The sequence below is a fragment of the Petaurus breviceps genome, unplaced genomic scaffold, assembly GCF_028583685.1.
Source record: "Petaurus breviceps papuanus isolate PSGF00001 unplaced genomic scaffold, PetGlider_PUasm1.0 91041, whole genome shotgun sequence".
Lineage (NCBI taxonomy): Eukaryota > Metazoa > Chordata > Mammalia > Diprotodontia > Petauridae > Petaurus > Petaurus breviceps.
In genome coordinates this window covers 25081928-25095257 of record NW_027187400.1, presented here as the reverse complement: position 1 = coordinate 25095257, position 13330 = coordinate 25081928, and the positions used below count along the sequence as shown (strand labels likewise).

General features: G+C 50.5%; 1 protein-coding gene across 2 annotated transcripts in view; it reads left to right on the top strand.

Annotated features, from left to right (window-relative positions):
• Positions 1 to 13330, top strand: part of TMEM201 (transmembrane protein 201) — a 59731-nt gene that overhangs the window by 22524 nt on the left and 23877 nt on the right. For both annotated transcript variants that reach the window (XM_069078401.1, XM_069078402.1), the window contains exon 7: positions 10588 to 10811. In XM_069078401.1, coding sequence (XP_068934502.1) covers positions 10588 to 10811 — 224 coding nt within the window. The remainder of the gene's footprint in view (positions 1 to 10587; positions 10812 to 13330) is intronic.

Genomic DNA, 13330 nt, shown 5'->3' with positions numbered 1-13330 from the left:
CCCCCCCGCTTAGAGCTCTGCACAGACACGAGTCCCTCTTGCATCCAAGCCCCCTCATCATGCTTCAGTGCCCAACAGAGAGCCACTCTGTCGCTCGCAGAACAAGGGATCTGTACAGACACTGGCTCTCTCAACTTGAGCCTGGCCTCTTGCTCCTGAAGGCAGTGGAAGCTTTGGGTAGGGTTGCCTTTTTTCTCCCCAGTTACCCTCCTGCCCTCATTTTTGGGGCGCGTGGGTAGGTAAGAAGGCAGACGCTTCTTTCTTCCCTCTCCCATGTTAAGAACTAGGAGTTGGGGGGCTCCTCTGCCTCCCCGCATGCCCTGACCTCCCTCATCTCTTGCTTCTCAGCCTTCTCTGGGGAGGAAGGGGGGGTGAGGTCAGGGGTCAAGGCTCAAAGACATCCTAACTTTCCTGAGTGCTTAGAACCTTCCCACTCAGACCATCACCTGCCCTGGTCCCTTCTTCCTCTGGTGCCTAGAACACCGTCATCATTTCAGCAGTGAGGAGCTCCCCAGGCTGGGCATCTGGAGACCTCAGTCCCTGCTGTGCCACTTTGTGTCCCTGGGGAAGGCACTGCCCCATCTCTGAGCCTTCTTCCCCTTGCCTATAAAAAGAGAGGGCTGGGCACAGTGATTTCTAAAGGCATTTCTGACTTTGGAGATTCTATGTTCAAAGTCTCCTTAACACTCTAATATCCTGTGACTCAGTGTGACTGCCAGGGGCAGTCACTTAGTAAACATTTATTAAGTGCCTGCTGTATGCCAGGTATTGTGTTAAGCCCCTGCCCTTAAAGAGCTCTTGAGCAAATGGAGGTCTTGACCTTGGGACTGGGGGTGGGGGAACACCAACCACCCCTTCAAAGATTTCCCCTGAGTTAGCTGTCCTGGTCCAGCAAGGACTCTGGGATGGGCCCCCTCTGAGCTCCCTGGCCACCTCCACTCAGCCCCTATAAGGCTGGCAGTGAGAGAGTTTGAAGTTGGACTGCCTCTGACTGGCTGTATGACAGACAAATCCCTTAACCTTTCTGGGCCTCAGTTTCCTCATCTGTAGAATGAAGAGTGGAGTAGATGATCTTGTAAGTTCCCTTGCAGCTCTGAATCCCAAGATGCAAATGGAGCAGGGCAGGGCAGTTGGTACCATCTGCCCTTCATCCCTCTGTGGGTACATGCTGGGCGGGTCTTTACTTCCTTCTCCCCAGCCCCTGGGAAGAACAGGAGAGCCAACTGCCATGTTGGGCATCTTTCTTTGGTCAGAAAATTAAAGTAGGTAGCTCAGAAACCAGGCAAAGTCCCACCAAGGGGAGACCAAGGAAGGGCGTGTGGAAGGATTGAGATCTTCCCCCGAGTTTGTCAGTCCCCAGGATCCCCAGGCCAGTTTTTTGGCCCCGTTCCTGCCTGTGAAACCTCAGACTGTGAAGGCTGTCTTGTCATTGCACCTTCCTTCTGTGGAAGGTCTCTTTGGTTGCTTTCTTGCCCCTAGGAGATGACCATTTCTGGCCACTGGCAGAAGTGCTCACTCTAGCAGCCAGAGCCAGGTCACACCTGGTACCTGGGAACGCAGCTGCCCCAGCACACACTCAGGTGGCCTGATCCCCAGCTGGCTGGCAGGCTGAGTGCATGAGTGAACGGATAAATGAAGGGATGATTGAAAAAGCTATTACTCAGTGTTTCCTCTGTGCCCGGAGCTCAAGATCCGAATGGAAAAGAGACAGCCTCGTCCCCGGAGCACATGCTGCCTGCTGCTGGGAGCCCACAGGGAGGGCTTCCTGTGGTTTCAGATCCCCAAGACCTAAATCGGTTCCTAGAGTGTAGTGTGGGCAGGAGTCACTCTCTGGCCCTTCTCCCACCATCTTTGAAAAGGATTCTTACCCCTGTTCTGACAGCCTTTCTCAGTGATCATTCCCTTCCTTCAGCCAGCCAGCCTTGCCTCTCTCTAGGCCTTCCTCATGGGGAATTCTGCAGATTGTACCATCAAAGGCCTCGTTCTCTACTGTTCGTTCCCTTTTTCTTATGGTTCCGTGTCTCCTGATTTGCGAGGCAGGCAGGGGGATACTATTAGGTTATTCCCTCACACTTCTCTCCTTTTCCTTGGGATGTCCCCTGATCATTACCCTGGTATTTTAGCCCCCATTCTGCAAGTTCCCCTCTGTTTGGCACTGACGTCTAAGGCCCACCATCCCCTGGCCCTGTGCCTTAGCTGATAGGGAGCCTGGAGGAGGATCAGTGGGCCCTTTCTCTTCCTGCCTTAGTTCAGCACATCTCCCCGTCACTGTCCATTTAGCCAGCCCCTCAGTAGCTATGCCAGTGACATTAGAGGTTTGGTTTAGTCAAAGCAGTTTAGCACCACCCAGAGAATAGCCTTCTGTCCTTTTTGTCCAAGTCAGCAGGCATCTGACCTATTCTTGGGCAGATTGGGTGCAGCCTGACGGGTGGACGTAGTGAGCAGAGGCTCTGTAGCCATCGACAAGGCCTCTCCCTGGCGGTCATGGCTCTGTCCCCCTCAGTCCTTCCTCCCTCTGGCATGCTGCATCTCACCATCAATGCCTGCCGGCCCAAGGCTGACGTGTCCCTGGCCACTATCACCAAAGCTCTGCCTCCTTCTTCTCTCTGCCCTGACCTCGCCAGAGACAAGCGAGTTTGGCCTTATTCTGGTGCAACAGCCATTCTCTTTGGTGCCGTCCCCAGAGACGGAATCTGGTTCTTCCTTGGCATTTGGGGCTCTTTCTGGAATCTTAGCCAGCCTGCCCTCAGCAGGAGTGGCCAGAGAGGTGCTGCAGCCGAGAGAGGAGACCCGAGTTCTGGTCCTGGATCCTCCTCTGGGTCTTGGTTTCCTTAATAAAATGAGCGAAGTTGGACTAGGTGTTCTCTGAAGGGTCTCCTAGCTCTGGTCTTTCGTGGTCTAAAGACCCTCCCCGCTTTGACCTTCTCCATTCTAGTTTGGTTTTTTTATTGATAACTTTTGTTTTTCCTATCGCCTTTATTTCCTATCTGACCTTTGTTTTTACCCAGCCTTTAGTAACAAAGAATGTATTTTTTACCTATGGTCCCCCACATGTACAGAGAAGGGTAGGAGATACATTCTCATGTCTCTTATTTGGGGCCGAGCTTTGACCTTCTGTGTTTTCAGGGTCCTCCTGGTCCTGAATTTCTCTGTATACCTGTAGCCCCTTTTTCCATACTAACCCTGGTCCACTACAGCCATCACCATTTCTCATCTATGTCCCAACTTAATGAAAGCATCATTCTCTCCCTTAGATAAGGTGTGTGGGGGATCCAGAGGCAGCGCTTATGGGGAGATTTGAAAAGCAACATATTGTAATGAATGGAAAACTAGAAGAAAGGTTGATGGGGAAAAAATAAACCCAGACACTGCCACAATTCTGTGTGACCTTGGATAAGTCACTTAACCACTAACTGACCTCCCCCCTGCTGACCTCACATAGGTGAAAATGCTTTGAGAAGTGTCACTCAAATGGCAGGGAAGCCTGTTTTGTTAGCCTGGGGATCAGCTGCCCCTTGGCTGCTCAGTGGGGGAGGATTTTCTGAAGGCCCCCCCCCAAGGGGGGAGGGTCCTCTGACTGGTGGTTTGGTGGTCAAGATCTGGGGCTCCGTGTTCCCAGGTTGGCTGGCATCTGTGACCCTGGCAGGGGGCAGGCTTGGTGGTGACCTTCATCACTGGACAGACTAAGAGACCCCTTCCAGCACTCGGCACAGTGCTGGGCACATGGTGGGTGCCTGATAGATGTGATTGATTGATTGGTAGATAAGGGATGCTATGAATGCTGCCCTTTGGGAGAAGTAGGGAGGAGAGCCCCATCCTGGCATGCGGCCCTTGCTGCACACAGGTGTGGTTCAGACATAAGGTATCAGTAAATAGGGATGATGCTTCCTTACACTCCTCAGCCCTTGGCCAAGTTTCTTAAACTTGTCTTCGCAGGGGCACAGAGGGCACTGTGGATATGGGGATTGGCATCCACAGGTAGCAGGTGGCTCTTGCATGATTTTGTGCTCCAAGTTCTAGATTGATGAATGAGTTGTTGGGGAACAAGGCCCTTAAGAAGCCCTCATAGAGGGACAAGGGTCACCAGGTACCAGGGGAAGGCCCCTCTGTGCCATCCAAAGATTGGAGCTTACGGGCCTCTTCAGTTGAGGGTATTTGGCCCCTGCTTCTTTCTAAGGGCTAATGTGGAATGGAGGCTTGCCAGCCCCTCAATAGCTATGCCACAGTGACGTTAGTCAAAAGTAAAAACCCAACCCAGGATGGAAGACACACCCCTCCCCTGCCACCCCGACCTTCCAGCTTGGGCTTTTTGGGCTACAAGCGTGCTCTCCCTGTCGCCCTGTGCCCCACTGGGTTTTTATGAGCACCTTTGCCAGCCTAACCTCCACGCCCTCTTCACTCCCTCACCACTGTTTTTCATCTGGCTGTGAAATCATGAAAAAGTTTAGGTGAGGGGAGGTTTGAAAGGGAGCTTAATGTAAGGAAAGGAGCATTGGAGAAAAATATTAAAGTTTGGACTCAGACAATAACTGGCTCTGTACAGCTGTAAGACTGGGCACTGAACCTTTTAGAGAAGGTTGTGCCCACCCTTTGGGGTGGCATGGAGTCTGCCTGCTGAGAGGGAGGGAGACTCGCAACCCCTTCTTGGCAAGGCCTTCAGCAGTTTTTCTGTCCCCTGGACTTCCCAGCATATCCCTCCTCTCCTTTCTTCTCCTCTCCCCAGAGACCTGTCCTGTGTGCCAGTAAGACACAGAGCTAACCTGGCCAGTGTTGAGCAGCTAGCTTGTCCAAGTTTGCCTGTGTCTGCAGTGTTACCCCTCTGTAGCCCCGCACCTCGAAGAAACTAGGGCAGGACTCTTCTCCCTCCTTGGTGTCCTTTGGGGCCAAGCTTGGGCCTCTCCCTTCTCGACTTGAGAGCCCTAGCCTAAGAGGCAGGAAGCCTGGGTTGCAGTCCTAGCTCTGCTTGATAAGTGGCCATTATAACCCTGGATAGGTCACATCTTTAGTCTCTGCTGTAAAATGGGGGCCTGAATAGCTGCCTGCTTCCCGGGGGGTCCGAGCAGAGCAGGTGAGAGCATCGGCTGCAACAGCCCAAGTTCCAGACTTGCAGACAGGGACGGCAAATGGGACCCTCCATGTGCTGGGTGCATAAAAAAAAGGACCCTCTCCCCTCAGTGAGTACTGACCAGGTTCACTTGGCTCTTCTACTCCCAAGACCTGGTTCTCGCTCTGGGTCAGAGCCCGGGGTACATGATTGTAGCCTTCCAAGGACTAAGGGAGTTGAACGTCAAGTTCCAGAGACACTCACTGTCTTTCTGATTTTTTTGTGTGATTTAATTTTCTTTTTTTGTTCTGTTTCTCTATCATGTATACTGACAGTGTGATACTAATAGGCCTTCACTGATAGTTGTAGATGTTTGAGGATTAAATTATTTATAATAAGCAGAAATATATGCATATATATCTAGAACTATATCATTCTAACAAAGTCTCCCCTTCTGATTGGGGGCAGGTCTTGGAAAGGTCATCAGGGTGGTTAAGACAGTGATTCCTGGTTTTGGGGTATGGTACCATATAGCTGGCATTTAAAATAACATACCACCTCTGAGTGTGTGTGTATGTGTATAGATGGGGGCTCCTTTTGGTAACTTCTCCCCCTGTTTCTGAATTGTGTCATATTTATTTATTTTAACATAAATTAAAGTTAACCTTTTTTGTTCTGAGAAATCTTTGCTATAAAGGGAATGGCAGTGGGGAGATGTGTCCAGTGGGTGTTGGGTGTTGAGGAACCCCAAGAGTATAGAAAAGGCTTTTTCCTCTGGGATGTATTGATTGAAAGTCTGGATTGGGAAGCTCTGGGGCTTTTCTCCTGGTCCAGGGTTCATGGTGGCTGTCAGCAGATTGTACCCAGCATGCAGGGTGATTGTCAGACACTGAGAACAGGCTGGGAGGGTGGGGCTGTTCCCAGGGTTAAAAGTGCCCTTGGCTGGGTGGGCTTTATATCAGACATGATGACCATGCCCAGAAAGGCCCCTCACCCAGGAAGGGACCATCCATGGTTTCCATCCCAGGGTCAGCCTCTCTAGGAATCCTAGTCGACTTCAGCTCATGCCCCTTCTCCCTGTCCAGGTGAGGGGTTCTCCCCGGGTGGCCCCAGGATTCCGGGATTCTAAAGACCATGTTTCTCCCAATGTCCTTGTCCTGTGGCATCTATCTCCATGACTTTTTCTAAACGTCAGATTGTGCAGTGATGGTAGTAGACATAGTAGTCATAGTAGTAGTAGTTTTTACAGCTGCAGCAGCATTTTGGTTGATTGTCTGGTGACCCCAATCGCTGTAAACCTCACCTCTGGTGCCAGTTTTCATGTTCACAGCTTTTCAATAAATGCTACCTGGCCCTTGGTTGTCCAGCAGTTTTGATTCTGGGTGACATCTTGTTTTATCCTTTTTGAATTTTAAAGCTTTTCCACCTGGAAAGAAGCTTCATTTGGGGCTTGGGCTGTGTATGTACAGGATCCCTCCAGGTGTCAGGGCTGGCGGTCAGCCAGCTTATGTGGGCTGGCCTCTCCTTCCTGCCCCACCTCTCACTGGGCCTTCTCAATAAACTTTCCCCTCAATCTCTCATGTGTCTGACTACTCCATTGCTCCTGTCTTCTTGCCTTTCCCTGCCTCTCCAGAGCTCGTTTAACGTGGTCCCCTTTTGACAGGTGAAGATTTTAATTCAGACCTTTTGGGTTGAGATCTGAACATCTCTATTTTGCCTGGGAGGCCAGGAAGAGTCTCAGCTTAGATTTAGGAGGACCTTAAGGAGGACAGGGATGAGAACTAGCCAGTGATTTCACTGGCACAAGGAACTCCCAGGTGAGGAAACTCCTGCCAGTGCAGATCAGCTGCTTCTCTTCAACTTAGTCTTTGAAGGTTGTCTAGAGCTTAGACAGGCAGCTGGCCTGAGAGCCAGGATCACCTGGGTTCAAGACCTGCCTCCAACACATATCTCTTTGTGACTTCAAACAATTTGCTTGATCTCTTGGTGCTTTAGGGGTGGACTTAAGATTAAAAGAAGAAAAAAACCCAAACTATCTGGGGTCTTCGGAAGAATTCTGTAGCCAGAAGTGAAGCTTGAATCTCTTGGCTAAAGGAAGACTCTTCCATTGGTTGATGTTGTCCTCAGAGATGCTTTAAAGCAAAGACGCCTTGGATTGACTGATGCCTGTCCTACTGGAGAAGGGGAGAGGGCCCTTTGGAAGGTCCCCCTATCAAGCTGATACCAGGAATAGCCAGGGCCCAAGGTGTGAGCTACAGTGTGTCCAGGAGCGTGGAGGCAGGCTCCTGTAGGGCCTGGCTCTCTGGACGCAGAGGAGGCACTCACGGGCAGCTTCTTTGCTTCCACAGCTTAGAGGTGAGCACAGGGTAGTCAGGGAGACAGGAATTGATGCACAGGGGGACCTGTTTGAAGGTTGGAATGCAGCTCCCATCTTTGCTAGCTTAGTGACCCTGGACGCATCATTCATCTCTCTCTGAGCCCTGGCAGCCTTATCTGTGATTGGAAATAATGTTGACCCTGCAGTGTGGTGTTGGGAGAGAGCTGGCCTCCAAGTGAGGGGGAGCCCAGGAAGACCTGGGGGTCAGGCCTGACTTCTGACACATCAGGACTTGGGTGGGCAAGGCTATAAGCTCTGAGTCACAGAGAACGTGCCAGCCTGCATTGGTAGAGGGAGTTTTCACACCTAGGAGTTCCTAAAAGCAATGAAATCACAGGCCAAGTCCCTGTGCCTGAGGAAGATGAAAAACCTTTTTAGAGTTTATGTTCCTTCTCTGTACAGCTTACTGCCCAGACTTAGTGAGAGGAAGGTACTTTCTAAATCTTAGTTTGATCACACACACACACACACACACACACACACACATATACACATATGTACACACACTGTACCATAGCTAGACAGATGAGTCAATGAAGAGGCCTGGGTTCAAATTGTGCCTCTGATGCTACTTACCTGTCTGACCCTGGATTGTCATCTAACCCAGGCCTCAGTTTCCTCATCTTTTCAATAAGGTGGCCTCTGAAGGTCCCTCCCAGCTGGAAGTATGTGATTCTCAGGGAATTGGAGGCCGTGGGCCCATACCCTGCCTCAGATGCTCATCACTTCTGGGGCCTTGGGCTGGTCCCTTGGGTTGAGGCCTTTGAGGTCCCTCCCAACCCCTCGGAGGTCCTGTGTCTATGCATATGTGCGTCTATGTAAGCTTGGGGCAGTACTTAGCTTTCCTCACAGTAGTTCTATGCTTATATTTAGATAGAAACCAAATTCCTTGGAAGCACATGCTCCCTCACCCCCAGCAGCTTTTAGTGCTTGTTGAGGCAGCTTGGCAACAGTTGATAGAAGGCCTGGGTTCGAGTCTTATCTCTAGTTAGATGTGTGACCCTGGGCAGATCACTCACCTTCTGGTGCCCCTAGGGCATTCCATAGGTCCCATCTGCTCAGTCATACACAAGTTTCTGTTTTGAGTTAGTGCAGGGAATTGCCCATCCTAGGAGTCTCCCAGAAGCTAACAGGAATCACAGTCCCTGCTGCCAGATATTGGGAAGCATTTGGAGGAGGTGGGGGGGTGGCATGTGGGGACTAGGACCCCAAGCAGGCCAGGCCCCTGCTTCTGACCATCTGGATGTCTGAGCCTTGGGAAACCTCTCCATGTAGCTAGCTCAGGGAGGCCGAGCTGTTAGGTACCTGGGAGATGTGCTGGCGGTCCTGGCCCTGGGGACATCTCCAAGTCTGCCTGCCAGTCCTAGTGCCAGTGTGTGCCTATGTGTGACCACCCCGGGGACAGGAAAGGCTGCTGACTTCAATGCCGAGCACACATACACATCTAGTGCCCACCCCCAGCCTGCCGAGGCCCTTCTTAGCTTTCTGAGTTATCTTGGATCCGGGGATGAGGGTCTGCAAATTCTGGGGCTGGATAGCGTCACAGGTGCTGAAGCCACACTGCAGGCTTTAGGTTATATACTAGCTTGGCTCTTTCTGGGGCATGACCTTCCCTTAGAAGAGCAGCAACAGAGGGCAGAAACTGTCCTTAGAAGGGGCTAATAGGATGCTGAAGCTCCCCCCTGGGGACTGATCTTTGTGGCTTTCACGCAGCCTGCCTGTTTCAGTACTCACCTCTCCCCATCTCCCAGTTTTCCCCAAAATGGACCATGCCTCTGAAAAGGAAGACGGGAAGTCCTTCTCTCTGTTGACCCAGTGCTCAAGGTCTAGAAAGCCAACAGGCTGCCCCTCTCACCCTGCTGGTAGCAAACATTGTCCTTTTAAACACATTTGGTGCGAGTGGAAACCATAGCATTGTCTGACCTGCCACTCCCATTGCCAAGGCCAACCACAGCCTTCCAGCTGCTCCCCATTCAGCAGGCGGGGCAGCCAAACAAACGTCCATCCTAGGAATTAGGCCACCAGCCTCAATTGTCCCCTGGGACCAGAGGTAAGGTTTGACCTTCCCCAGATCTTCCCCTCCCTCCCCCTGGCCCACCCCAAGTTGGCAGACTAATCTATTAATTCCCTCTGGTCACTCTCTTTCACTCCTTCCCCCCATAATCGATTGCTTTAATCAGAAGCATGGTTAAAATTCTGGCTTGTGGACCTTCCAGTCTTGTTGTCATTTGTCTTGTTCTTGAGTTAAAGAGACACTGTCACCTTCTGTCCATTGGTTGGCTCGTTTACATATATTTCTATCTCTGTGTTCATTTTTTAAAAAAATAATCATTTTAAGCCATTGGCCCAAGCCTGGAGTTTGGTATATGATGCTGATGTCCTGCTGTGTCCATTCCAAAGCTTTGCATCCCCCTTCCTGTCCTTCCCTTCCCTTATCATTGTGCTGGTCCAGGGGCCCTGACCCTGGGTCCCAAAGCAGGAGAAGGCTTTCTCCCCATCTTCCTGCACATCCCTCCCCCTTGGCGAGGCGGCAAAAATGAACAAGGGTTTTGTTTTTTTTCTTTTTCAAATTGTAACTAGGGTTGCCCAGCAAGGTATTGTGTTGGTCTGGAACCCCAAAGCTTGATCCTAACCCTTTTCCCATTGCCTGCCTGCAAACCCTGGTCCCAGCTGGCCCAGTTTGAGTAGGACTGCTGGACCACCAAGGGAGGAGCTGGTCATGAGCCTGGGTTTGGGGGATTTCCCAAGTCCTAGGCATGTCATAGGGGAAGAGGACAGGTGAGTGGACAGAGTGGGGGGCAGCAGGGGTGACAGTGTCCCTTTAAAGTCGAGACCCTTGCACCTGTAGTGAAATTAGTCTGCCTGAGTGCTCATGGGAATTTCTGAGGGATTGGGGTATTGTTCCCCTGAAAACAATGGTAGAGATAAGCTTGTGCTGGGTGAGGGGTGGGTCACGCTGGCACCTCCCAGCCGCCCCGCTCCTAATGATGTGAATGTGGTCAGATTGTTTCCTTGCTTTCACTAACCTCACACCTTTCCCTGCTCTGGGCTCTTCCTGGCCTGGGGTCCTGGCTCCCATTGGGAGGGATGGTCTGCATCTGCCTCTTGGGGCCTCCTGGGCCTGGTGTGTCTCCCTCCCCCGCCATGTCATCTGTGTTGTTCACAGGTATCTCTCGGGAGATTCCAGTTCCTTCTTCCCCAGCAGCAATGGACTGGCCTTCCCATACCCTTCAGTGTCACCAACTCTGTTCGTTCCAGCCCCACCCACCTTCTTCCAGCTGACCAACCAGCAACTGTTCAGGTCTCCACGACGGACATCCTCTTCCTCCCTGCCAGGACGACTAAACAGGGCCCTCTCTCTGGGAACCATCCCCTCCCTGACCCGAGCAGGTGAGCAGTGTGGCATCTGGATGAGCAAGAGACTGGGGTGGGGGGGACCCTGGGCTTGCAGTCAGGGTCCTGGCTGCCAATGCCAGCCCTGCCCCTTTGCCGGGCCTCTTCTGGACTGTCTCCCTGTGGCTCTCAGAGACTTTTCTCAGGGTTTAACCACCCTTCCATTTTCTTTGCAGAGTTACTTGGAAGCAGAGATTTAGGAATTAGAGGAGACCTCAGGTCATTGAGAGGTCATATATCTTCACATTGTATAGAAGAGGAAATAGGCTGGGGTGATTTTGTGGCTTGCCCTAGGTCATAGATGTAAGTGGCAGAGCAAGGATTTGAACCCAGCTCCTTTGACTTCAAATCCAGCATTCTTTCCACCGTACCATGATGCTCATATGACCTTCCCTGGTCAGACCGTGCAACGACTTCCTACCTTGTGGACAAGACAGTCAACATTGAAAGTGACCGTAGGCATATTCTGTGCTCTGACATTCCCTGTTCTCAGGGTCCTCCCAGCTCTGACATTCTCTGTTTTAAGCCCCCCCCCCCCCAGCATTGTGTGGTCCTCTCCATTACTTTGAATTTCCCCAAGTTATCCATCTTCCTTCACTCCCCCTTTTCAAGACCAGAAAACCAGATTTCAGTGGAATGACTGCTGGGATTTTTTTGGATGGTACTGAGGAAGGGAAGAAGAGGGATCTGAGGGCACAGTAGTTTGCTTGCTTTTTTTCCACTTTAAATAAAGTATTGTTAATTATCCTTTACAGGATAAAAGGCAGGGTCTTAACTTCAGAAAGGGAGTGATTCCTGCCCCTAATCTTTCCTTAGAAGATAAATGACAGGCTTGAAGAACAGGCCTTTGTCTGTAAGGATGAAGAGGGAGTTGGACTAGTCCCTCCCCTGAGGCAGGTTTGGGTGTCTCCTTCACAGCCACTCCCCCTGCTTTTCCTTCCTTTGAAGAGAGACGACACTGAAATCCCCTTTCTGGCTTTCACAAGCCCTCATTCAGGGTCTTAGTGGGGGCTGGGGGTGGGGGTAGCCCAGTCTGGAAGAGAGACCTCTTTGCAGTGCTTCCTCAGGGACAGCCAGGTGAGCTAGTCCTGTTCTGGGTCAGGGCCCTGGGCCAGTGGAGCACTTCAGATTTAGCCTTGCTCCTTTTCTCCTCTGACATCAACATGGTGGCATGGAGGGCACAGGACGCTGGACCTAGAGTGAGGAGGACCCCCATCAACGGTGGCCTAGTAGGGGCAGCTTGAGCCTCACTGCACCTGTGAAAATGTCCATCATGAGAATTCCCACCTCATTGTTATTGTGCGGATTAGATGGGGTAATGGAGGCAGAGAAAGCATTTTGCTAAAGTCTTACATTGGGACACAAAGACAAAAAGGAAAAACATGAGCTATTATAGGAGAATGTAAGCCCCTTGAGGGCAGGAATGGTTTTGGTTTAGTATCCTTATTACCAAGGGAGTGCAGGGCACAGTAAATGCTTATTAAGTGCTGGTGGAGTTTAGCCATAGCTGCTGTTTGTTCTGAAAGGCCTTCCTCTGTCCACTGGACCTGGGCTGCTTCACTTTGTGCCCTCTGACAGGCCTAGGGACCCCTCCTCAGAATCGTGTTTTTAAATGCATAGAATAAATGCATAAAATAAAATGCAAAAAAATCCATAAAATTTATTGTATGCAGATCCATTAAAAAATGGATTAAAACCTACATTGAAATGCCATTACCAAATTTTTCTTTTTTTTAAAATCATGGATCCCAGATTAAGAAGTTCTACTTCAGGGTCTTGGTCCCTTTCTTTTTACAAAGACCCCTGAGGTTTCTGTCCATGGTGCTGGAGGGCAGTGCTGAGATACACGGAGGGCGAGTTGATTGTAGCTAGATTAGGCATCAAGAGAGAAGAAAGATGGCCTGCTGATGACAGGCTACACACTGAAGCATATAGACACAAAAATCAGAATATTCCCTACCCTTAAGGGGCTTTCATTCTATTAGGGAAACAATATGCACAAAGTAATTGGGAGACAAGAAGTGCTAATAACTAGAAAGAATCCCAAAGGCTTCGTGTGGGAGAGGGCGCTTGACCTGAGCCCAGAAAGGATTCTTAGAGGTAGAAATGAGGAAGGAGAGTCTGTGCAGAGGCATGGAGGCCAGAGTTGGAATGTCCTGTTGGGCACAGTAGGCCAGGGGAGCTGTAAGTACTTCTTTAAAATTATTTTTGGCATTCATTTTAAAAAATCTTTGAACTCCAAATTCTCTTCCTCCCACCCATTGAGAAGGCAAATGATATGACAGTAATTATACACGTGAAACCATGCAAAACATTGCTAGTCATGTTGCCAGAAAAAAAGGCAAGAAAAATTAGGTGGGTAAAAAAGTACGTTTCAGTCTCACTCAGAGTTCCAGATCTCTGTGCGTATGGAGAGCATTTTTCATCATGGGTCCTTTGGGATTATCTTGGATCATTGTATTGATCGCAGGAGTTAAGTTTCACAGTTCATCATCATTATAGTCTTGCTTTTTCTG